The 26,063-nt window shown below is 38.6% G+C and overlaps 1 protein-coding gene across 5 annotated transcripts in view; it reads left to right on the top strand.

Annotated features, from left to right (window-relative positions):
• Nucleotides 1–26,063, top strand: part of THEMIS (thymocyte selection associated) — a 242,128-nt gene that overhangs the window by 85,415 nt on the left and 130,650 nt on the right. For all 5 annotated transcript variants that reach the window (XM_088840738.1, XM_088840734.1, XM_088840737.1 and 2 more), the window contains one exon: nucleotides 6,802–7,847. In XM_088840738.1, the coding sequence (XP_088696864.1) occupies nucleotides 6,802–7,847 (1,046 nt within the window). The remainder of the gene's footprint in view (nucleotides 1–6,801; nucleotides 7,848–26,063) is intronic.

Raw genomic sequence — 26,063 nt, 5'->3', positions numbered from 1 at the left:
CCTCCTAGAATCAGAGTCTTTTCCAGTGAGTCAACTTGTTGCATGAGGTGGCCAAAGTATTGCAGTTTCAGCTTCAGCATCAGTCCTTCCAATGAACACCCAGGACTGATCTCCTTTAGAATGGACTGGTTGGATCTCCTTGCAGTCCAAGGGACTCTCAAGAGTCTTCTCCAGCACCATAGTTCAAAAGCATCAATTCTTCAGCGATCAGCTTTCTTTACAGTCCAACTCTCACATCCATACATGACCACGGGAAAACCATAGCCTTGACTAGATGGACCTTTGTTGGCAAAGTAATGTTTCTGCTTTTTAATATGCTATCTGGGTTGGTCATAACTTTCCTTCCAAGGAGCAAGCGTCTTTTAATTTCATGGCTGCAGTCAGTATCTGCAGTGATTTTGGAGCCCAAAAAAATAAAGTCTGACACTGTTTCCACTGTTTCCCCATCTATTTGCCATGAAGTGATGGGACCAGATGCCATGATCTTTGTTTTCTGAATGTTGAGCTTCAAGCCAACCTTTTCACTCTCCTCTTTCACTTTCATCAAGAGGCTTCTGAGTTCCACTTCACTTTCTGCCATAAGGGTGATGTTATCTGCATATCTGAGGTTATTGATATTTCTCTCGGCAATCTTGATTCCAGCTTGTGCTTCTTCCAGCCCAGCATTCCTCATGATGTACTCTGCATATAAGTTAAATAAGCAAGGTGACAATATACAACCTTGACGTACTCCTTTTCCTATTTGGAACCTGTCTGTTGTTCCATGTCCAGTTCTAACTGTTGCTTCCCAACCTGCACTAATCTCAAATATTCCAGGGACATATCCATTTTCAGACATAGTCTTATTTTCAACAGGTCTCTTCTCCAAACTCCGTGCTCTCATTTAAAATCCTGAGACTGGACTACATGTTGATCACTGACCATATCCTTTTAGTCTGCTTTCTTATTTATAATTGTGGTTTTCTTAGGGTGTTCCTTCTCCTATTCTATCTTGGCTTGTAATTTCTCCCCATCCTTAAAGACTGATGTTGTGGCCACATCTTTCCTAATATCTATCTTTCAGTTCAGTTCAGTCGCTCAGTCGTGTCCGACTCTTTGCGACCCCATGAATCACAGCACGCCAGGCCTCCCTGTCCATCACCAACTCCCGGAGTTCACTTAGACTCATGTCCATCGAGTCGGTGATGCCATCCAGCCATTTCATTCTCTTTGTCCCTGTCTCCTCCAACCCCCAATCCCTCCTAGCATCGGACTCTTTTCCAGTGAGTCAACTCTGGCCCCATCCAAAAAAACTAGGTGTGTTTTTCTGCCTACTCTAGTTTTAATTGAGCCTCTTACATATTCCATTTTCTTTCTTCCCCAGCATATCAGCTTTACTTCAAAAATATTTTTAGTCATTAGAGTTTGAAATGTGCATGTGTAATCTAAGTCTACTTTCAACTAACACTATACCATTTCATGACAAGTGCAGGTATTGTATAACAAAGTATGCCCACTTACTCTTTCTTGTCCCTTTATACAGTGCTGTCATTTATTTCATTATCGATGTGCTGTAATCATCCAATATGCTGTTTCAGTTTTTATTTTGAACAAACTGTTATTTGTTCTATCAATCAAATGTAAGAAAAATAAAACATTTTATTTTGCTTTCATTTATTTCTTCTCTAATGCTCTTCTTTCTTCATGTAGATCTTAGTTTCTGACATGTAATTTTCTTTTCTCTGAAGAACTTCTTTTATATTCCTTGCAAGTCAAGTCTACTGTTGACATAGTTTATCATTTTTGTTTGTCTGAGAAAGTCTTTATCTCTCCTTCACTTTTGTAGGGAAGGTAAAATTTCACCTTTACCCTCTTAAAGTTTTTTTGGCTGTACCTGAGAATTAAACTGATCTTAGATTAACAGGAGAAAAACATACAAATTTGCGTAAGTTTGACGTGGGAGCCCTAAGAAAATGAAGACCCAAAGAAATGGTGAAACCTGCAGCTTTTAAATTGGGTTGAACAACTGAGAATTTTGTGGAAAAGTAAACTGTGAGGAGAGCCTAAAGGAAGATAAAAATTATCTTGACAAGGCCTGTTTGTCCAGAATTGGCTTTGACTCCCTGTTAAAATTTTTTCTTTCTTCTGGTATGGAGGACATCTTTAGCATAGAGTTTTTATCTCCTGTTTTCAGGAAGAAAGGGGAGATTAGCATGTTCTTGAATCTGCTACTTTTGAAGTACATTTAGCTCAAAATAATCCTCAAACCAAAGAGATATTTTGAGATGGCATCTTCTTCCACCCTTGACTTTTGAAGGGTAATTTTCCCACATACAAAATTCTAGGTTGGTATTTTTTTCCTCTTTCAATACTTTAATATTCTGTTTACTATCTTTCTGCTTTCATGGTTTCTGAAGAGAAGTCCAGTGTAGTTCTTAGCTTCTTTCATCCAAAGGTAAAATGGTTTGTTTTGTTTTTCCTTCTGGCTTCTTTAAGTTTTCTCTTTTCTTTGATTTTCTGTAGTTTGATTATGATATGTTTAGGTGTCAATTTTTTGTATTTACTAACTTCATTAATTTTGGAAAATTCTCAGCCATTACAGCGTCATGATTGCATCTTTTCTTTTCTCTCCCTTTTTCCTTCTGCTGCTGCTGCTAAGTCACTTCAGTCGTGTCCGACTCTGTGTGACCCCATAAACGGAGGCCCACCAGGCTCCCCCGTCCCTGAGATTCTCCAGGCAAGAACACTGGAGTGGGTTGCCATTTCCTTCTCCAATGTGTGAAAGTGAAAAGTGAAAGTGAAGTAGCTCAGTCGTGTCCGACCCTTAGCGACCCCAAGGACTGCAGTCTACCAGGCTCCTCCGTCCATGGGATTTTCTAGGCAAGAGTACTGGAGTGGCTTGCCATTGCCTTCTAGCATTGCTCTAATGTGTGTATTACACCTTTGGAATTGTCCTTATGGTCTTCGAAATTCTCAGTTTTTTTTTTTTTTTTCATTCTTTTTCTTTCCAGTTTGGGAAGTTTCTACTGACAAATCTTCAGACTCACTGATTCTTTCCTTAGCCATATATAGTTTATTAATAAACACATCAAAGTTATTCTTTAATTCTTTTCCTGTGTTTTTAATTTCTAGCATTTCTTTGTGGTTATTTCCAAGAGTGTCCATCTCTTTGCTTACATTAGCTGTCTTTTCTTGCATTTTCTTCCATTAGAGCCCTAAGTATATTAATCATATTTAAATTGCCAATCTGATAATTCCAAAATCTCTTCCATTTCTGAGTCTAGTATTGATGCTTGCTTTATATCTGCAGACTGTTGTTTGCCTTTTAACATACTTTGGAATATTCTGTTGAAAGCTAAGCATGATGTATTATAGGATAAAATAAATTGAGGTAATAGGTCTTTAGTGTGAATTTTTAAAATAGGAATTGGGCTGTGCTCATTGGTTACTGTACCTGTAGGTGCCAGAACCTAACATTCTATGTAGTGTTCTAGTTTATTATTTCCCCTGTTGTCTTTCCCTAGAGACCCCTACTTAAATAGGGTCATAAATGCCATTCTTTCCATTGCAATCTTCTGCTATCATATATAAGTCTCCTTGATGTGGTTGGTGAAGTGCAGGGGAGCAGAAGCCTTCTACAATCCTGTAATTAAGTCTCAGTCTTTTACTGATCTTGCTTCTCAGCTTTTTTCCTCACATCTCTTTAGTGAGATAAAATGATCATCGGGGACTGGAGTTTGGTAATTCCCTTCCCACATCAGTTAGACTCTGTAAAACCCAAGTTGGCTAGGCTGCAGCAAAACAGATTTTCTTAGCTCAGGCCTTTTTTTAAGAGAAGTGAATGATCTGGATATATTTTAAAATGGTTACTTTTCTCCTCATCTTGCCTAAAGCATGAGGGGATTTTTCTTAGAAGAATGAGCAACAGATAGATTAGGTTTGGGTTGGGAAGATCAGAATTTCAGTTTAAACGTGTTAATTTTGAGACATCTTTTAGACATCCAAGTGGAGATCTTAAGTAGATATTTGGAGTGCAGGAGAATTATTTGGCTAGAGATACACATTGGAGCTTTTGAACTGTGGTGTTGGATAAGACTCTTGAGAGTCCCTTGTACTGCAAGGAGATCCAACCAGTCCATTCTAAGGGAGATCGATCCTGGGTGTTCATTGGAAGGACTGATGCTGAAGCTGAAACTGCAATACTTTGGCCACCTCATGCGAAGAGTTGACTCACTGGAAAAGACTCTGATGCTAGGAAAGGTTGGGGGCGGGAGGAGAAGGGGACGACAGAGAATGAGATGGCTGGATGGCATCACCGGCTCTGTGGACATGAGTTTGAGTGAACTCCGGGAGTTGGTGATGGACAGGGAGGCCTGGCGTGCTGTGATTCATGGGGTCGCGGAGAGTCGGACACGACTGAGCGACTGAACTGAACTGAACACATTGGAGAATCATCAGCACACAGATGAGTCTTAAAGACAGACGTGAGACTGGGTAAGATCATGTGGGTGTGACTGTGGACAAAGAAAGGAGGAGAACCAAGAAACATTAAAAGGTATGTGTGTGGGGTGGGCGGAGTGGGTGGTGTGTAGAGGAGAAGGAACCAGCAAAAAGTTGAGAAGGATTATAAGAAGGAAATAAGTGAGAAAATTTTATAGCGAAGAGTCAAATCTACTCTGTCAAATGCTGCTGATATTTCAAGTAGGATCAGATAAGCTAGTATATCTTCAGTGGATTTGGTACAGAAGCATTGAATATAGGTCAGGAATTGGGTACATAAAAATTGAACAGAAGTTAGGTAACCTGGCCCATAGCCTTTCTCTGGCAATAAAATCATCCTAAAGTATTAAGACAGTTCTTTCCCCACCGTACTCATTGTGCCCAAATGCAGATTGTGATCTAGCTTGTGTTATGATCTTTATGTTCAATTTAGAATCCTCAGAAACTCCTTAATGGCATCTATCCTACCAGTGTCAAGCTGTGCCCTCAACTTGAGAAATGATGTGAGTCTATGCATCCATCTAGTCCTAGCTCTATAATTCTTAAACACTGTTCATTTCAATTGAAATAGTGTGATTTTAAAGCTTCTAAAATTACCTTGGGTTTCAGGGAAACCTATGGGAACAATTTCAAAAGTTTGAGTTTACCAAATTTTATAAAATTAACTGATAAAGTTTTTTTTTTAAAAAAAGCATTTCCCCTCTTTTCTTTTTTAATGGAAAATCTTTGCAGTTTTTACTGACTTTCAACTGATAGATAACCATTGATTTTTTTTTCTTTTTTATGTTGAAGAAAATAAAATAATACAATGTCATCCTGTGTGTTTTTAGGAACTCTCTTATGCAGCATGTACAAGTAACATGACACAAATTAGAGCTTTCAGATTATGTATCAACAGTAATACAAAGCATATTAATATAGGTAATGTTTTATAGGAGAAAAATTCTGTCTTCCAAATATTCCAAATTATTCATCTACAAAAGCATACAGGGAAGAAAGAATATTAACAGAAGGGTAGCTAGATTTACTGGAAAACAATGGTAGATCATAGAAAGGCTACAAAACATTAAGTGCTAGGAAATTTTCAAGAAAATTCAAACCATTATAAAATCCTTTAATATTAATGTTAAACTTTATTTTTTGATGCAAGACCATCTGCAAGGATACTGTGTGGGACAGCATATGGAGAGCAGATGATTTCAGGACAATATTTTAAGTGTCTTTGTAGTCTCAAAGAAAGACTTCTGAGACAGTGGGCTCTTGGAAAAAATAAAGAGATTCATTATTTCTGGTGACACATTGGCAGAGAATACACTGGTAAGCATTCTGCCAGCAAACCTAGGGTTCCTGAGTGGTCTTTTGACTATAACATTTTGTACTACTTCTTTTCTATCTAGGTGTTAAGGTAGCACCAGCAAAGATAGGAATAATTTTCATGTTGGAAAAAGACTGCATTTTGGTATCCATTTCCACATATTAATTAATCTTGATTACTTTATATCCCATGATTTTGCAAAACAGTTATACCCCATAGGATAGAATTTTGTATATAGAATGTATGTTTTGAGGCTTATGCAGGAAGAATCTTACTTAAAATACCCAAACTTTCCTCTAAGATTATTTTACATACACTATCTGGACTGCAAAAACATGACCTAATATGATATAATAAGTTTTCTGGAAAAACACACATATGTTTAAACACATGTACATACACTCATGTATGTTATGTATGATAAAACTACAAAAAAACCCAATGGAATAGTTAACACCAAAATCAGAAGAATGACTACTCTTAGGTTAAAGTAAGGATATGATTTTGGTGACGTTTGTAGGGCTCCAAGATATTAGTTAATGTCCATTTCTAAAATTAGGCAGATTTATAGATATTGGTTTTATTTACTGTCTATTTCATTTTTAAATATAAAAAAGGGAAGTCATGCATAAACAATGTTATATCATAAGCATCTGAGATTTTTCTAATAAATTTATTTGTGTTACCTGGACTGAGTTTTTTTTAACTTTCTTTGAAGTGAAGTCACTCACTTGTGTCTGACTCTTTTTGACCCCATGGATTGAAGTCTGCCAGGCTCCTCTGCCCATGGGATTTTCCAGGCAAGAGTACTGGAGTGGGTTGTCATTTCCCTAGAATATTTATTTAATTAGAGTTGTTGCTTTACAAGATTGTGTTAATTTCTGCTGTACAGCAAAGTGAATCAGCCACATGTACACATATTTCCCCTCTTCCTTGGATTTCCTGGAGTGATTTTAATACTGCTCCAGAGCAACATTTTGATGCAAAAAATGTCTTTTCTTTTTCAGTCCGAAAGGATATTGTCCGTATCCTCCCCAGTTTAGATGTTGAAGTCAAAGACATTACCGACAGCTATGATGCCAACTGGTTTCTTCAGGTGTTATCTACACAAGATCTTTATGAAATGACCAATAAAGAGTTCCCCATAGTGGCTGAAGTCATAGAAGTGTCCCAAGGAAGCCAGCTACCCATAAGCATTTTACAGCCTGGGAAAACCATTGTGATCCACAAAAAGTGCCAGGCATCAAAGATCTTGGCTTCAGAAATTAGAAGCAATTCCCCTAAAAGACACTTCTTGATCCCCACTAGCTATAAAGGCAAATTCAAGCGGCAACCTCGAAAGTTCCCAACCGCCTATGACCTTGAGATAGCAAAGAGTGAAAAGGAGCCTCTGCACGTGGTGGCCACCAAATCCTTTCATTCACCCTTTGAGGAGCTGTCATCTGTCTCTGTCGGGGATGAGTTTCTAGTGCATCACTCACAGACAACTGAAGTCTTCTGTGAAGGAATTAAAAAAGTGATGGATGTTCTGTCTTGTGAAAAAATCCTCAGAAATTCCCATGAGGCAGCACTGCTCCCTTTGTACATGGACGGAGGTTTTGTAGAGGTGATTCATGATAAGAAACTGTACCAGATTTCTGAGCTTTGTGCACAGTTCCGCCTGCCCTTCAATGTGAAGGTGTCTGTGAGAGATCTTTTTATTGAAAAAGACATTTTGACTACTACACCAGGACTACAGTTGGAGGAATCTATCACTAACTCTTATCTACTCATAAGTGACTTTGCCAATCCCAAGGAGTGCTGGGAAATTTCTGTTGGCCGTGTGAATATGACTGTTCAGTTAATTAATAATTTTTCTGGGGATCCAGGATCATTTCTAGTCAGTACTCTGGTCGAAGAGATCACTGAAGAACAGTATTACCTGATACGGAGATATGAAAGCTCTTTCTTGCACCCCCCACCTCGCCCTCCGAAACACCCCTCAGTGGAGAAACTAGAGTTAACTCCGCTAAACTTAGCAAAAAAGACAGTGGATCTGCCCAAGTCTCCCAAGGTAAGGCTATGATTTTGCAGTTTTTCCTCTTGAGCATTTTCCTGGAGGCAGTTTATTTCAAGTCTTTTCTGAATCTGGTTTTTGCTTACTTCTCTTCCTTTCATGCCATATTTGAAATGAGCCTTTCTGATGCACAGTAGATGATTGAACATCAACAGAACATAAGCTGTTACAGCATTTTGTATTTTGATGCTTCACCAGTAGATGTGACAAGAAGTTTAAGAATTAGAAATAGCAGGGATGGCACTTGATTGTGATGACCCAAATTTCTGTTTCAGTGGGTTTTGTTAATTAAGAATGGTTTATAAGGTGCCTCAGAAGCAAATCTCTTTTATTTTGGAAGAGCTGTTCATTTTTTTTCAGGTGGAGTTGTTTTAATACTACATGCAGGAAATGAGCACACAATAAACCCCCTTCTTCTGGGGGTTGGGTACCAGTAGCAGGCGTCTATGACACATGTCTTCATTTTGATTTATGTGCAGAAAGATGCAAAAGTATCTTGGCAGAACTGTGTGAGAATGTGGGCATCTGCTCACATTCTGCCTGTCTGAGAATTGTCATCTTTAACAGTTCTTTTGAAAAACAAAATCAATAAAATTGCAGACAGTATGAGATCATTATAGAATCAACAACTCCATAACCACTCTAAAGATTTTGGGAGGGGAGGGATTTCAGCTTCATTTTCTCTGAAAGTTTTTGCCTCTTGGAAACCACCTGCTGAGTGTCTGGAAATCACTTACCCCTACACCAGGGAGCTCAGGTCCTTCATCTGGCCGGCAGTAGTTCTCTGGTATGTGGAGAGAGTGCATTCTGGCCTGGCAGATGTTGAGCTGGCAGCTTGGGGAAACAAAGCAATTAGTAAAACAAAGAGAGATGCTATGTTTACTCTCTATACTCAGGAATGATAGCAGCCCCAGGCTTCAAGGATATGGGTATGGAAATACTTTTACTTCTACATTTCAAAGATTGCATTCTGATTGTTTGCTGGGGAAATCCAATAAAGATCTTCAAACTCATCTTCAGGAAAAGATAAAACCAGCAGAAATTTCCTTTCCAGAAAAATCAATTTTGAAGGTGTCATTTTGAAATTTAACTGTTTCCAAATAATGTTGATTAACAGGCTGCTAAACATGGAGGGTGTCTGGCTTCTCCTGTTTAATATATTTTTATTACTGAATCAAATGATGTGAGAGATGGAATGCTGTTCTCATTTTTAGTGGGAAGTAGAAGAAAGTCCCATCTGCCTACCACCACCCTCTCACCCTCTATGCCTATGTCTATGCCTAAGCCTTCAGAACTGTTGGATACACTACATTGGAAAGCAAAAGAGAGTTGGCACATGTATGTAGAATTAAGGAGTTTGAGATGAGATTATCCTGGATCATTCAGGTGCTGGTGCTAGTGCTAGTCGCTCAGTCGTGCCCGACACTTTGCGACTCCCTGGACTGCAGCCTAGCAGGCTCCTCTGTCCATGAGATTTTCCAGGCAACGATACTGGAGTGGGTTGCCATTTCCTTCTGCAGGGGATCTTCCCAACCCAGGGATCAAACCCGGGTCTCCTGCACTACAGGCAGATTCTTCATTCAGGAGGGTCCAAGTTAATCACAAGAGTCCTTAAAATATCTTTCTCACTTGAGGTCAGTGTCAGAGAGAGATGTGACTACAGAAGAACTTTAGAAAGGTGGAGCATTTCTGCCTTGGTAGATGGAGGCAGGAATCATCAAGGCAAGGAATGTGGATGGTCTCTAAAAGCTAGAAAGACAAGAAAGCTTTCTTCCCTAGAGCCTCCAAAAAGTTTCTTAAATGGTTAATGTAAATAGGGGTTTCCCTGAGTTCTGTGAGCCACTCTAGCAAATTAATGGAACCCAAGGATGGGATTCTGGGGACCTCTGATTTGTAACCGTCAGACAGAAGCTGTCAATAACCTGGGGACCTACTACTTGCAACTGGCATCTGAAGTGGGCAGCAGTCCTGTGGGACTGAGCCCCTAAACTGTGTTATTTTGCTGGCAAAGTGGTTTTTCCCTTCCTTTTTCCTTTTAATGAAAGTATGAGCTCATGTACCTTTGGAGAACCTAAGGGTACATTAGGACTCAGGGGTGATTAGAGACAGGATGTAGAACACAGCCCTAGTGGGCCTTCATTTTCATCAAACATTGGACATGACTTGTGACAGTTCCTGCATCTCATAGTTTCATCACTAGAGAAGAATGTAATTTCTTTGTTTGGTTCCAGTTTTTAAAAGAAGAAGGAGTTTGGATCATAGGCCCATCTCCTGTTTCAATCAACTCATTGGTTGTCCCAACTACAACCAGGACTGGTGGGGAAGGGAATGACAACTAGTTGTCTCAAATAATAGAAATATGGGAACAGTATGTTAAGGTCTAGAGATATAAAAGAGTAGGTGCCTATTACAAGTAGGAGGGAAAAGACCAAAAATCCCTAAACTACTAAGAAAGCATTTGTGGAAAAAACAAATTTGAAAAAATTTAAATTCCCTTTGAAAGAATGTCAAATGAAAATGATCTATGTGCTTTATTAGGAAAGAAACACAAAGCAATAATGTTGTGTCTAGATTACTGCTTAGAAAACGTTCCAGTCCTCCTCCTATGTTTCTTAAAGGATATGATACAAGATACTGATGAACAGTCAGATAAAGGTCTGAAAGGGTCAGGAATTTCTGGGGTGTACAGTACTATCCTTCTGGTGTGTGGATGTGTCTGCTAAATGAGAGTTCTCTGAACTTTGTACTTTGCGGAATTTTATGGACTTTTCCTCTTGTAAGCATGAACAATTACTAACTCCTCTTCCAGTCCCTCTCCTCTAGAGAATGGGGGTTAGGCCTGAAAATTCAAAGCTTCTAATTATGGCTTGGTGTTTTTGGTGACCAGCCCCCATCCAAGAGCCATCTGAGAATCTACCCAGAGTTGCCTTATTAGAACAAAAGGCACCCCTATTGATAGTTTATGGTGAAGGATGTGAAATTAGTGATCTCCAAAGAAGATTTAGCTTTGGGGTCAGGGACCAGGCTTGATCATTCAGGCTCTTGTGTGGCAGAAGTTTATTACAGTGAAAAAGGACAGAGAATGCTTCTGACATAGACATCAGAAGGGGAACAGAAAGTGCCCCCTTTGCTAGTCTTATCAAGGCCTTACATACTTTTAGACCCATTCCCACAAGATACATCTTAAACTGACAAGATTAGAACTAACAATAGAAAGGTCTTACCAGACTCACTCCTACAAGATAAGATTAGTCAGAAGGTTCTTGTTAAGGAGGAGAAACAATATACATTGTTATTATATAATCGTTAGAAGTGAAGTGAAAGTCGCTCAGTCATGTCCACTTCTTTGCAACTTCATGGAATTCTCCAGGCCAGAATACTACAGTGTGTAGCCATTCCCTTTTCCAGGGGATCTTCCCAACCCAGGGATCAACCCAGGTCTCCTGCATTTCAGGCAGATTTTTAACCAGCTGAGCCACAAGGTAAGCTCATTAGTACAGAGCTTAAGGAAAAACATACCCTTGAGCAAGATGAGTTTTGTTGTGTCATTGTTAGCTCTGGGCTTAAAGAAAATAATGTCTTATGTGACTAAGACAAACCAATGTTGAAAAAAAAATGTTTGTCCTTTTCTCCTCCTTGAGAGCTGTGTACACTTTCTTCCTCCTTGAGGGCTCTGGACTCTTTTATCCACCTACCTGAGTTAACTCACTATCACACAGAAAATTCCAGGGAATTTAGAGACCCTGTGTCAGGAGCTAGGATCAAAGACCAAACATTAGAAAAAAAGATGTTCCTAGTATCTTTTCACCTAGGAATTTACAAGGGCTTCAGGAGCTCTGTGCCAAGAACCAGGGACAGAGATCAGTTCATATATTTTCTTTTATCACCAGATGCTAAACTAAAACAAATGCTATCTTCGATTAAATTGATACATGTAGGATTCCAGATCAACTTAACAATTCCTAACTGTTTATTCAATTTTCAGACCCCATATTGACTCTGTGTCTAGTTCTGAGTCACGCTTCTAAACAATGTTGATTAACTGAACTTTGTTAAGATGTTAAGAGCTATTTGTTAAGATGTTAAAAGGTCCATGAGTCATTTTGTTCTGTGAATTATTAAGGAAACTGAATGAGAGTCTAAACTTGAATGACTTAGTGCTAGATGATGTTAGTTATTTTATAATTGAAAGAGCTATTTTGTAGCAAAGAGTGCATTCTTATTTTCCATTGTGACATTGGTTGAGAGTGAAAGAAGGGACATTTTTGGTGTAATATGTTGGAACTTATTTCTTAACCCTGAAAAGGGTTCAGCAGAAGCTAGGAAACCCTAGGTTAGTGGTGTTATCAAGAGATACCTGCTTGATGGAAAATTTATCAGTCAATTGAGAGTCTATAATTCTTCATGATTAGTATCATAATTTCTGGTGTGGTCAATAAAGAGCTATATTTTCTCTGAAATCAGTTTAAAATGCCAGAGTATGCTTTAATTTACCTGTGTTCAGATCTACTGACCACCTAATTTTCAACATTTTTTCTCACCATGAAAATAGGACTTTACTCAGTATGTTATTTTTGGAATTTAAACAGAAACTATGTCAGTTTCTTCATAATGTACTTGAAAAATCTTGCAACCAACCATTTCTTATTATCACAATGTCATCCTTTCACATATTTCTTTCATATTTCTTCTGATATCTGCATTAAATATCTTCTATGTATGCTTTTGAAGGGATTGGATAAGATTTTTTAAAAATATTTGTAGGCAGAAAGCAGCCATTGAAAGGAAGCCTAGAAGATTTTGGATTGTATGTGGAATAGTGCCTTAAATTCAGATAATAATTTGTAAGGGTTATTTGGAGATTAACTATGCAAACTGACTTGACTCATTAAAATATCATATTACATATGTAGGGAAGAATATCAGATCCTTCATTGTATAGTTTACTTCTGCCTTCCCTTGGTCCTCAGCTTTAAAAGATCATTTCGTGTACTGTTAATAATAGAATAGTTGTATAGGCTGTCTAATGGCAAGAAATTAAATATACACAGTGTTAATCAGATTCACTTGTGATAGGTATCCATTGTTAGTTATGAACTCTACACTTCACCTAAGAAGTTTAGAAATTAAGACTCTCTTCAGTTCAGTTCAGTCGCTCAGTCGTGTCCGACTCTCCGCGACCCCATGAATCACAGCACGCCAGGCCTCCCTGTCCATCACCAATTCCTGGAGTTCACTCAAACTCATGTCCACAGAGTCAGTGATGCCATCCAGCCATCTCATTCTCGGTCGTCCCCTTCTCCTCCCGCCCCCAACCTTTCCCAGCATCAGAGTCTTTTCCAGTGAGTCAACTCGTCGCATGAGGTGGCCAAAGTATTGCAATTTCAGCTTTAGCATCAGTCCTTCCAGTGAACACCCAGGATCGATCTCCCTTAGAATGGACTGGTTGGATCTCCTTGCGGTCCAAGGGACTCTCAAGAGTCTTCTCCAACACCACAGTTCAAAAGCATCAATTCTTCGGCGATCAGCTTTCTTCACAGTCCAACTCTCACATCCATACATGACCACAGGAAAAACCATAGCCTTGACTAGACGGACCTTGGTTGGCAAAGTAATGTCTCTGCTTTTTAATATATTATCAAAGTTGGTCATAACTTTCCTTCCAAGGAGTAAGCATCTTTTAATTTCATGGCTGCAATCAGCATCTGCTGAAGAAGCCGAAGTTAATCGGTTCTATGAAGACCTACAAGACCTTTTAGAACTAACACCCAAAAAAGATGTCCTTTTCATTATAGGGGACTGGAATGCAAAAGTAGGAAGTCAAGAAACACCTGGAGTAACTGGCAAATTTGGCCTTGGAGCACGGAATGAAGCAGGGCAAAGGCTAATAGAGTTTTGTCAAGAGAATGCACTGGTCATAGCAAACACCCTCTTCCAACAACACAAGAGAAAACTCTACACATAGACATCACCAGATGGTCAACACCGAAATCAGATTGATTATATTCTTTGCAACCAAAGATGGAGAAGCTGTATACAGTTAGCAAAAACAAGACCAGGAGCTGACTGTGGCTCAGATCATGAAATCCTTATTGCGAAGTTCAGACTTAAATTGAAGAAAGTAGGGAAAACCACTAGACCATTCAGATATGACCTCAATCAAATCCCTTATGATTATACAGTGGAAGTGAGAAATAGATTTAAGGGACTAGATCTGATTGATAGAGTGCCTGATGAACTCTGGACGGAGGTTCGTGACATTGTACAGGAGACAGGGACCAAGAACATCCCCATGGAAAAGAAATGCAGAAGAGCGAAATGGCTGTCTGAGGAGGCCTTACAAATAGCTGTGAAAAGAAGAGAGGCGAAAAGCAAAGGAGAAAAGGAAAGATATAAGCATCTGAATGCAGAGTTCCAAAGAATAGCAAGGAGAGATAAGAAAGCCTTCCTCAGTGATCAATGCAAAGAAATAGAGGAAAACAACAGAACAGGAAAAACAAGAGACCTCTTCAAGAAAATTAGAGATTCCAAGGGAACATTTCATGCAAAGATGGGCTCGATAAAGGACAGAAATGGTATGGACCTAACAGAAGCAGAAGATATTAAGAAGAGGTGGCAGGAATACACAGAAGAACTGTACAAAAAAGATCTTCATGACCAAAATAGTCACGATAATGTGATCACTGACCTAGAGCCAGACATCTTGGAATGTGAAGTCAAGTGGGCCTTAGAAAGCATCACTACTAACAAAGCTAGTGGAGGTGATGGAATTCCAGTTGAGCTATTTCAAGTCTTGAAAGATGATGCTGTGAAAGTGCTACACTCAATATGCCAGCAGATTTGGAAAACTCAGCAGTGGCCACAGGACTGGAAGAGGTCAGTCTTCATTCCAATCCCAAAGAAAGGCAATGCCAAAGAATGCTCAAACTACCGGACAATTGCACTCATCTCACACGCTAGTAAAGTCATGCTCAAAATTCTCCAAGCCAGGCTTCAGCAGTATATAAACCGTGAACTCCCAGATGTTCAAGCAGGTTTTAGAAAAGGCAGAGGCACCAGAGATCAAATTGCCAACATCCGCTGGATCATGGAGAAAGCAAGAGAGTTCCAGAAAAACATCTATTTCTGCTTCATTGACTATGCCAAAGCCTTTGACTGTGTCGATCACAATAAACTGTGGAACATTCTGAAAGAGATGGGAATCCCAGACCACCTGACCTGCCTCTTGAGAAACCTGTATGCAGGTCAGGAAGCAACTGTTAGAACTGGACATGGAACAACAGACTGGTTCCAAATAGGAAAAGGTGTACGTCAAGGTTGTATATTGTCACCTTGCTTATTTAATTTATATGCAGAGTACATCATGAGGAACGCTGGGCTGGAAGAAGCACAAGCTGGAATCAAGATTGCCGGGAGAAATATCAATAACCTCAGATATGCAGATGACACTACCCTTATGGCAGAAAGTGAAGAGGAACTCAAAAGCCTCTTGATGAAAGTGAAAGAGGAGAGTGAAAAGGTTGGCTTGAAGCTCAACATTCAGAAAACAAAGATCATGGCATCTGGTCCCATCACTTCATGGGAAATAGATGGAAAACAGTGGAAACAGTGTCAAGACTTTATTTTTTTGGGGTCCAAAATCACTGCAGATGCTGATTGCAGCCATGAAATTAAAAGACGCTTGCTCCTTGGAAGGAAAGTTATGACCAACCTTGATAGTATATTAAAAAGCAGAGACATTACTTTGTCAATCAAGGTCCGTCTAGTCAAGGCAATGGTTTTTCCCGTGGTCATGTATGGATGTGAGAGTTGGACTGTGAAGAAAGCTGATCGCCGAAGAATCGATGCTTTTGAACTGTGGTGTTGGAGAAGACTCTTGAGAGTCCCTTATACTGCAAGGAGATCCAACCAGTCCATTCTAAAGGAGATCAATCCTGGATGTTCATTGGAGGGACTGATGCTGAAGCTGAAACTGCAATACTTTGGCCACCTCATGCGATGAGTTGACTCACTGGAAAAGACTCTGATGCTGGGAAAGGTTGGGGGCGGGAGGAGAAGGGGAAGACGGAGAATGAGATGGCTGGATGGCATCACCGACTCTGTGAACATGAGTTTGAGTGTACTCCGGGAGTTCGTGATGGACAGGGAGGCCTGGCGTGCTGTGGTTCATGGGGTCGCGGAGAGTCGGACACAACTGAGCGCCTGAACTGAACTGAATCAGCATCTGCAGTGATTTTGGAACCCCAAAAAAACAAAGTCTGACACTGTTTCCACTGTTTTTCCATCTATTTCCCATGAAGTGATGGGACCAGATGCCATGATCTTTGTTTTCTGAATGTTGAGCTTCAAGCCAACCTTTTCACTCTCCTCTTTCACTTTCATCAAGAGGCTTTTGAGTTCCTCTTCACTTTCTGCCGTAAGGGTAGTGTCATCTGCATATCTGAGGTTACTGATATTTCTCCCAGCAATCTTGATTCCAGCTTGTGCTTCTTCCAGCCCAGCGTTCCTCATGATGTACTCTGCATATAAGTTAAATAAGCAGGGTGACAATATATAGCCTTGACGCACTCCTTTTCCTATTTGGAACCAGTCTGTTGTTCCATGTACAGTTCTGACTGTTGCTTCCTGACCTGCATACAGGTTTCTCAAGAGGCAGGTCAGGTTAGGATAGGTTATAAGAGCTAGAATATTATAGAATTGTTTCCCAAGGTGAGATTGTCAACTGTTCTCTAATACCTAACTAAGAAAGCACTCAGTTGTAGTAGAAATTTGAGAATTGTGGTTTGGGTGTAAGCCACGCAGATGAGCTGGGGGATGGATTTCAATAACGATGACAGCACATCTCCAGGCCCATGAAGTCTTACACTGGAAGATTCTGTTGTTGTTTTTTAAATGTGATAGTTCAGTGTTTGGAAGAATAATGTTTGGAGTCTGGAAAAAAGAAAAAAGGGATAAGAATGCACCAAACAACCTTTCAAATTTCCTCTTAGGTTTATACCATTTAAAAATAGTATCTTTAAGATTTGTGCATTCTAATACTTAATCAGATGAAAACAGTGTTATAAAGTGATTAAATGTTATACAACAATTAAATAAATTAAGCTGGGCCTAAAATTCTGTTCTAAATGAGTGTTGTGGAGTAAACTCTCCTTCTCTGATGGTTAGTTTCTCTGTCAGAAGTAGTTTCAGATAGTTTGAAAGAGCATATCCTCACTGGGGTTTTTGCCTGTCCTGAATATATATGGCTATGACTTCTGAGTGCCACATAGGAGAAATGTAACTTCTGTATTCTGATGAAAAAGCCTATAACCAGATAGAAAAACAAACCTTTGGTTGAAAGATGAGATATTCCACTCCTTTGGAGACTGCATCTGGGACCAGAAATCTTGCATTTCACTAACTCTGTTTGGCCATTTAATGCCCAAGTGTCCACTTTGCTGCCGGAATGTCTAGATTTCTGTCGGACAAGAACACCCATAGGAGACATTAAGGCAAAGAGCAGGGGAGGCAGTTATGGCAAGGTACTATGAACTGAGCAGAAAACAAACCCTGTACCAGAATTAGAGTGAGAGCTGAAAAAGGCAGAAGGAAAGCAATCGTTTCTGGGAGGTACAGAGAGAGAACACTTCAACAGCTGCTGCTGGGTGCAGAGACTCATTTCTGATCTGGTGTGACAGAGTGGCTGAAAAGTGTTTAAGAAACCCACACTCCTAGGCTAAATCTAGATCTTTAGAGACATCCACTCATTTGTCATCCGTAGGATTTAGTCACAAAGGATGTGATTTGTTTTTGTTTTTGTTAACCTGATGTGGTGTAAAGACTTTAAGAGTGGATTTGTAACCAACTCTGCACTTCTGAAGACTGATGCCTTAGTGTGTCCTCTTGTTCTAACTTAGAAGCTTTAAGTCTATTTCGCTGTGAATAGAGAAAATTAATGTGTCAGCCATTTTCAAAGACCAAAAGCAAGGAATGTGAAATACAGACATACTTAAGAAATTGGGGATTTAAATCTGAATAACAAGGAAAATAAAGGGAATCTATGATCTTCCTTTAAAAAGACAAATTTTAACTGTGAGATACAGTGTTAGCGTATGTTAGCAGATATTTTAGCTTTTATTAGGGCCAGATAACATACAGATTAGTACATGATGGTTTTTGAGTTCCCTGCAGTTTGTAGTCTAGTAAATGGCTTTAGCCTGTAAATAGCCAACTATAGTAGGAAGAAGTGAAAAAGATGGGAGAATCAGGCAAAGAATGAATAAAGGAAGTGCTTGGTTGAAAATGAGCCAAACCCAGTTTCCCACTGAAACCTTGCAGGTAGAAATCTGTGCCCAATGGGTAGCACAGAATATTTATAAGTACTTTTTGTGCTGTTGGAAGTGGGAGAGTAATCAGAACTTTTAAAACTTTTCTCTAGTTATGACACATGAATACTTCTAGCCAAATAAGAATGGTTTAAATGAATTTTAAATGAAAAGTATTGGTTAAAGTAAGACATTAGAAACATTGTCCAATTTTAAGGGAATTGCAAGCAAAAATGAGCAAGCTGTAAAACTAATAGTAAAATACGACTTTTTTCTAAGGAGTTTTTGTCCGGAGAACATTGTTTCCATTCCAGGATGGTTGAAGTACACTCCTGCTCAGAAATACTTAAACAAACCAAAAATTTGGCCATCTTTAGGCTTTCTGCCAACTGAGAATGCCCTCACTGGATGAATGAGAAAGAGCTGATGAGAAACATTGATTAATACTGTTTCTTGCTTCTCTCTCCCATCTGTGGAATCAAGAAGTAAAATACCAACAAATAGGTGATCGTTATATTTTCAGTGTTAGTATTAAAGTTACAAAAAAAGGTAAATTAAAAAAATATTAATTTTTCCAGTAGATTTGCAAAATGATTAAATGAACATTTGGAATAAATCCTTTCACTTTAGATTTTTGGCATTTACAAAGGCTTTTCACTTTCTTAAATGTCCATAACCTGGATACCCCTATATAGAAATGAGCAACCTTAGGAGAAGAATCAGCAGTTTAGAATGTTCAGTGCACAGTTTGTATAAAGGGAAGGCATTTGAATTGCCAACTTCCTATAATTTCTGTAGTGAATTTAGTGCCTGGAATCATTGAGTTATGTGTGGGCTCACTAGATAGTTAACTGCTGCTTTTTTCTTCTAAAATTTAAAAAAATCCAAAGAGCAGGTAGAGAAATCTAGAGAGGGTAAGTTCCAAATGACTTTGCAGTTTTCAAAATGGATTCATATGATTTTTTTCATTACTGTATTTATCAGTCCTGAATTTATTTTAGAGTAAAAACCTTGCCTAGAAAAAATTAATAAAGCATAAGCAATATATTTGAGCAAATACATTTCTTGAAAGTCAACCATTACTTTTAATCACTGATGTAAGACTTACATAAATAAGGACATATGCTTTGCTTTGCAAACCAAATTTCCTGCGTAAATGTTAAGATAGAAAATGAGTATAAGAAGATTCTGAAAGAATGCATAAAAATAGGCTTCCAAAAATTAGTATTTTTCTAAAAATTTATAGAGAAAGAAATGATTCATACAAATGCATTATTTAAGGGCAAACTTTGAACCAGCCTTTTCCAGCATTAATTCTTTTACATTATACTTCATCCAGACTCTAGCTTCAATATGATCACGATGTCATGGTCATGATCATTATGATGAAAAATACTTCTAAAAACACAAGTTGCTTTTAGTTGTCTTATAGGACACACCATTATTTAAGATGTTTACCATGACCAATTACATAACTAATTTTAAATCTGATGAGAAGAGGAAAAAATTAGGGGAAATCTTATAAAATCAAAAGGCCATTGACTAAAAATTAGCCAAATGGAGTAACTTTATATATCAAAAACCACAAGAACTATATAATAAGTCTATAGTTATTTTTTGTTATTGTTTTGTTGTCAAATCATGTCTGACTCTTTGTGACCCCAGGGACTATAGCTTGCCAGGCTCCTCTGTCCTTGGGATTTCTCGGGTAAGAATACTGGAGTGAGTTGCGATTTCCTTCTCCAGGGGATCTTCCTGATCCAGGGACCAAACCCATGTCTCCTGCGTTGGCAGATGGATTCCTTACCACTGAGTCACCAGGGAAGCCCACTTATAGATATTTATGCAGATACAAAATGTAAAAGGGTTTATTGTAAAATTATGGAGTTAGACAATATATTGAGTAGGAGATAAGAATGGAATTTTAACTTGTGACATTAATGCTTATTTAGATCACTAAACTTTTATACCATTTGTCCTTAAGAGAAGTTTGTTGTTGTTTTCAAATGCTTTCCAAATATTAACTAATGTTTTAAAAGTGTGCAGATACCAGTTATGAGATAGGATAAAACACAAAGTCATGAGAGATGTGTTCCTTTAATTGTTATCCAAGGATAGGAATTGCCCTACCCACACTATTTTTCTCCTCATTGTCTGGTTCAAGCTTCCTCCCTGAGCTATGATCATTTCTGCTTTTTCCAGTCATACTAGACACTTTAGCCTAATTCTCTCACATGGTTGTCAAGCATACTATATTCAGGAGGTCTATGTTAGGCAACCTCAGTCTGTATCAATAATTTAAAAAACCTCCTGCTTATACCTCTGTTACTGGCATTACACTAGGTGCTTTCACGTATTATCTTATTTAGTCCTTCATACTTTTTCATGAAATGAGTCTCGATATTTTTTGCAGGGGAGGTAATTGATACTGAGAAGTATGTAATGGTTGTGGGGTTGCAGAATTTTATGGTCAATCTTTACTGCTCATATTATTTAGATACTAAGCAGTAAATGTCACAGTTCGATACCCCCTACTTTTTGGAATCTTTCTTCATTTTCTGGAAATGCATACCCTACTAGTTTTTTTATGCTGCAGGAGTCTAATTTTCTTTTGAGGTCCTTGCTGGTTCTTCCTATGATCTTCATATCTAAGTGTTTCAAGTATTTTAGAACTCAATTCTTACTCTCTTCTCTATCCATGCTCCGTCTTTAAGTTCCTGCTTATAATCACAATTTCTTATTTTATGCATATAAAATGGCTCTCAGTAAAATCACTCATATATATGGATTTATTAAAGAAAGAAACTGGAAATAATCTCAAGTTTTTTTTTCTTTAATCTATTTAAATGTGCTTGGATATCAGCTTTTTAAGGAAAGTTCAGTCTTTGAGAGATGCCAGCTTCTACCAGTGTGTCTGGTCTGTAGCAATTATACTCTTTCCTTTTTTTTTTTTTCGTTTCACATATGATATTTTACATGTTTCAATGCCATTCTCCAAAATCATCCCACCCTCACACTCTCCCACAAAGTCCAAAAGACTGTTAAATACATCTGTGTCTCTTTTGCTGTCTCACATGCAGGGTTATCATTACCGTCTTTCTAAATTCCATATATATGTGTTAGTATACTGTATTGGTGTTTCTCTTTCTGGCTCACTTCATTCTGTATAATAGGCTCCAGTTTCATCCACCTCATTAGAACTGATTCAAATGATTTCTTTTTAATGGCTGAGTAATATTCCATTGTCTATATGTACCACAGCTTTCTTACCCATTCATCTGCTGATTTATATCTAGGTTGCTTCCATGTCCTGGTTATTATAAACAGTGCTGTGATGAACATTGGGGTACATGTGTCTCTTTCAGTTCTGGTTTCCTCAGTGTGTATGCTCAGCAGTGGGATTGCTGGGTCATATTGGCAGTTCTATTTCCAGTATTTTAAGGAATCTCCACACTGTTCTCCATAGTGGCTGTACTAGTTTGCATTCCCACCAACGCTGTAAGAGGATTCCCTTTTCTCCACACCCTCTCCAGCATTTATTGCTTGTAGACTTTTGGATAGCAGCCATTCTGACTGGTGTGAAATGGTACCTCATTGTGGTTTTGATTTGCATTTCTCTGATTATGAGGGATGTTGAGCATCTTTTCATGTGTTTGTTAGCCATCTGTATATCTTCTTTGGAGAAATGTCTGTTTAGTTCTTTGGCCCACTTTTTGATTGGATCTTTTATTTTTCTGGAATTGAGCTGCAGAAGTTGCTTGTATATTTTTGAGATTAATCCTTTGTCATTTGCTTCATTTGCTATTATTTTCTCCCATTCTGAAGGCTGTCTTTTCACCTTGCCTATAGTTTCCTTTTTTGTGCAGAAGCTTTTAATTTTAATTAGGTTCCATTTGTTTATTTTTGCTTTTATTTCCAATATTCGAGGAGGTGGGTCATAGAGGATCCTACTGTGGTTTATGTCGGAGAATGTTTTGCCCATGTTCTCCTCTAGAAGTTTAATAGTTTCTGGTCTTATGTTTAGATCTTTAATCCATTTTGAGTTTATTTTTGTGTATGGTGTTAGAAAATGTTCTAGTTTCATTCTTCTATGAATGAATGACCATCTGGTTGACCAGTTTTCCCAGCACCACTTGTTAAAAAGACTGTCTTTTCTCCATTATATATTCTTTCCTCCTTTGTCAAAGATAAGGTGTCCATATATGTGTGGATATATCTCTGGGTTTTCTATTTTGTTCCATTGATCTATATTTCTGTCTTTGTGCCAGTACCATACTATCTTGATGACTGTAGCTTTACAGTATAGTTTGAAGTCAGGCTGGTTGATTCCTCCAGTTCCATTCTTCTTTCTCAAGATTCTGTCCTTTATCGAGCCTATCTTTTCATGAAATGTTCCCTTGATATCTCCAATTTTCTTGAAGAGATCTCTTGTTTCTCCTATTCTGTTGTTTTCCTCTATTTCTTTGCATTGATCGTTGAGGAAGGCTTTCTTATCTTTCCTTGCTATTCGTTGGAATTCTGCATTCAGATGCTTATATCTTTCCTTTTCTCCTTTGCTTTTCGTTTCTCTTCTTTTCACAGCTATTTGTAAGGCCTCCTCAGACAGCCATTTTGCATTTTTTGCATTTCTTTTCCATGGAGATGGTCTTGGTCCCTGTCTCCTGTACAATGGCATGAACCTCCGTCCAGAGTTCATCAGGCACTCTGTCTATCAGATCTAGTCCCTTAAATCTATTTCTCACTTCCACTGTATAATCATAAGGGATTTGATTTAGGTCATATCTGAATGGTCTAGTGGTTTTCCCTACTTTCTTCAATTTAAGTCTGAATTTGGCAATAAGGAGTTCATGATCTGAGCCACAGTCAACTCCTGGTCTTGTTTTTGCTATCTGCATAGATCTTCTCCATCTTTGGCTGCAAAGAATATAATCAATCTGATTTCAGTGTTGACCATCTGGTGATGTCCATGTGTAGAGTCTTCTCTTGTGTTGTTGGAAGAGAGTGTTTGCTATGACCAGTGCGTTCTCTTGGCAAAACTCTATTAGCCTTTGTCCTGCTTCATTCCATGCTCCAAGGCCAAATTTGCCTATTACTCCATGTGTCTTGACTTCCTACTTTTGCAATCCAGTCCCCTATAATGAAAAGGACATCTTTTTTGGGTGTTAGTTCTAAAAGGTCTTGTAGGTCTTCATAGAACCATTCAACTTCGGCTTCTTCAGCATTACTGGTTGGGGCATAGACTTGGATTACTGTAATATTGAATGGTTTGCCTTGGAAACGAGCAGAGATCATTCTGTCGTTTTTAAGATTGCATCCAAGTATTGCATTTTGGACTCTTTTGTTGACCATGATGGCTACTCCATTTCTTCTAAGGGATTCCTGCCCACAGTAGTAGATACAATGGTCATCTGAGTTAAATTCACCCATTCCAGTCCATTTTAGTTCACTGATTCCTAGAATGTTGACGTTCACTCTTGTCATCTCCTGTTTGACCACTTCCAATTTGCCTTGATTCATGCACCTAACATTCCAGGTTCCTATGCAATATTGCTCTTTACAGCATTGGACCTTCTATCACCAGTCACATCCTCAACTGGGTGTTTGTTTTTCTTTGGCTCCATCCCTTCATTCTTTCTGGAGTTATTTCTCCACTGATCTCCAGTAGCATACTGGGCACCTACCGACCTGGGGAATTCCTCATTCAGTATCCTATCATTTTGCCTTCGATATTGTTCATGGGGTTCTCAAGGCAAGTATACTGAAGTGGTTTGCCATTCCATTCTCACGGGACCACATGCTGTCAGACCTCTCCACCATGACCCGCCCGTCTTGGGTAGCCCCACATGGCCTAACTTAGTTTCACTGAGTTAGACAGGGCTGTGGTCCATGTGATCAGATCAACTAGTTTTCTGTGTTTATGATTTCAGTGTTTCTGCCCTCTGATGCCCCCTTGCAATACCTACCATCTTATTTGGGTTTCTCTTACCTTGGTCGTGGGATATCTCTTCACAGCCGCTCCAGCAAAGCGCAGCTGCTGTATCTTACCTTGGAAGTGGGGTAGCTCCTCTCAGCCATGCTTCTGCGCATGGTCAGTTGCACCGGAACTGGCGTCTCTTGCATCTGTGCCCCCGGAGCCGGCGTCTCTCACGTCTGCGCCGCCAGAGCCGGTGTCTCTCACGTCTGCGTTGCCGGAGCCGAGAATGCTTTGGCTAGTTGAGGTTTTTTGTATTTCCATACAAATTGTTAAATTATTTGTTCTAGTTTTCTGAAAAATACCTTTGGTAGCTTGATAGGGATTGCATTGAATCTATAGATTGCTTTGGGTAGTATATTCATTTTCACTATATTGATTCTTCTGATCCATGAACATGGTATATTTCTCCATGTATTTGTGTGATCTTTGATTTCTTTCATCAGTGTTTTATAGTTTCTTATATATAGGTCTTTTGTTTCCTTAGGTAGATATATTCCTAAGTATTTTATTCTTTTTGTTGCAATGGTGAATGGAATTGTTTCCTTAATTTCTCCTTCTGTTTTCTCATTGTTAGTGTACAAGAATGCAAGGGATTTTTGTGTGTTAATTTTATATCCTGCTACTTTACTATATTCATTGATTAGCTCTAGTAATTGTCTGGTGGAGTCTTTAGGGTTTTCTGTGTAGAGGATCATGTCATCTGCAAACAGTGAGAGTTTTACTTCTTTTCCAATATGGATTCCTTTTATTTCTTTTTCTGCTTTGATGTAGCAATTATACTCTTTTCATGTACCTCTAGAAGAAATCAAAGGACAAGGAAGTGCTGATGTGAGGAAAGGCACTTCCCTCTAACATTTTATTCTTATAAATATGTGTTTATCATGCTCAGAATTTTTCTTTCCTGATCCAGTAATGAGAAAATGCTGGAGAATACCTTAAGTTATTTGAGATGTTAGAAATTTAGGGAAGTCCTAAGGCCATTACTGGCATGATCAGAAAGTTCTTTGGTGACAATTCAGATTTAGCTGAAATGAATTTCAGGAACTATAATGAAGACTAGGACTTGGATTAGGAATTTTGAAATTTCCCATCAAGCTGGTGATAACACAGATCCAGAGAGAATAGGAAGCCTTTTATTCATTAAGGGAGCTATGGACCTATACGAAGAAAAAGACTAGTAAGGAGTAATGGCATCACCGACTCTGTGGACATGAGTTTGAGTGTACTCCGGGAGTTGGTGATGGACAGGGAGGCCTGGCGTGCTGTGATTCATGGGGTCACGGAGAGTCGGACACGACTGAGCGACTGAACTGAACTGAACTGAACTGAACTGAAGGAGTAATGAGTTATGGATCTCAAAATATGAACATATTCTTAATAAGTCAAGAAAAGTCAGAGCATATGACAGATACATAGAGAAAAACTAGAACTATATAATTACAATAAAAGATTGAGGAGAAAGATTAAAAAATCTATTGATTTGAATTTCTTTAAATATTACTTTAATTGTACATTGTGCATACAGTGTTTTAAAATTATGTCAATAATTATTCTAAAATGTTAAAAACAATTATTATAATTGTTTATGGTTATTTTAGTTCCATAGATATAAAACCTTAATTATTTGCCATTTACTATGATCAGCAATGGAGACATATCAGTTGAATGAAATATAATAACTGTGCTCAGTGGACTTTCTGTACAATGGGTTAGACATAGCAAAACAGAAAAACAGACAATTACAGTATGGAAATTGAAAAGTCTTCTTTGCAGGCCAGTATTGGGATTTGGAAGACAACTTATTAAAATCTCCTCTCGAAATGTGGGCTCCCCAGGTGGCTCAGTGGTAAAGAATTCCCCTGCCATTGAAGGAGAAAGAGGAGATATGAGTTCAATCCTTGTGTCTGGAAGATCCCCTGGGAGGATATGGCAATC

This window comes from Moschus berezovskii, chromosome 10 (assembly GCF_049115385.1).
Source record: "Moschus berezovskii isolate FMDL1 chromosome 10, NW_MosBer_1.0, whole genome shotgun sequence".
Classification (NCBI taxonomy): domain Eukaryota; kingdom Metazoa; phylum Chordata; class Mammalia; order Artiodactyla; family Moschidae; genus Moschus; species Moschus berezovskii.
The sequence above is the reverse complement of the archived record's forward strand: the minus strand, read 5'-3'. Positions and strand labels throughout refer to the sequence as shown.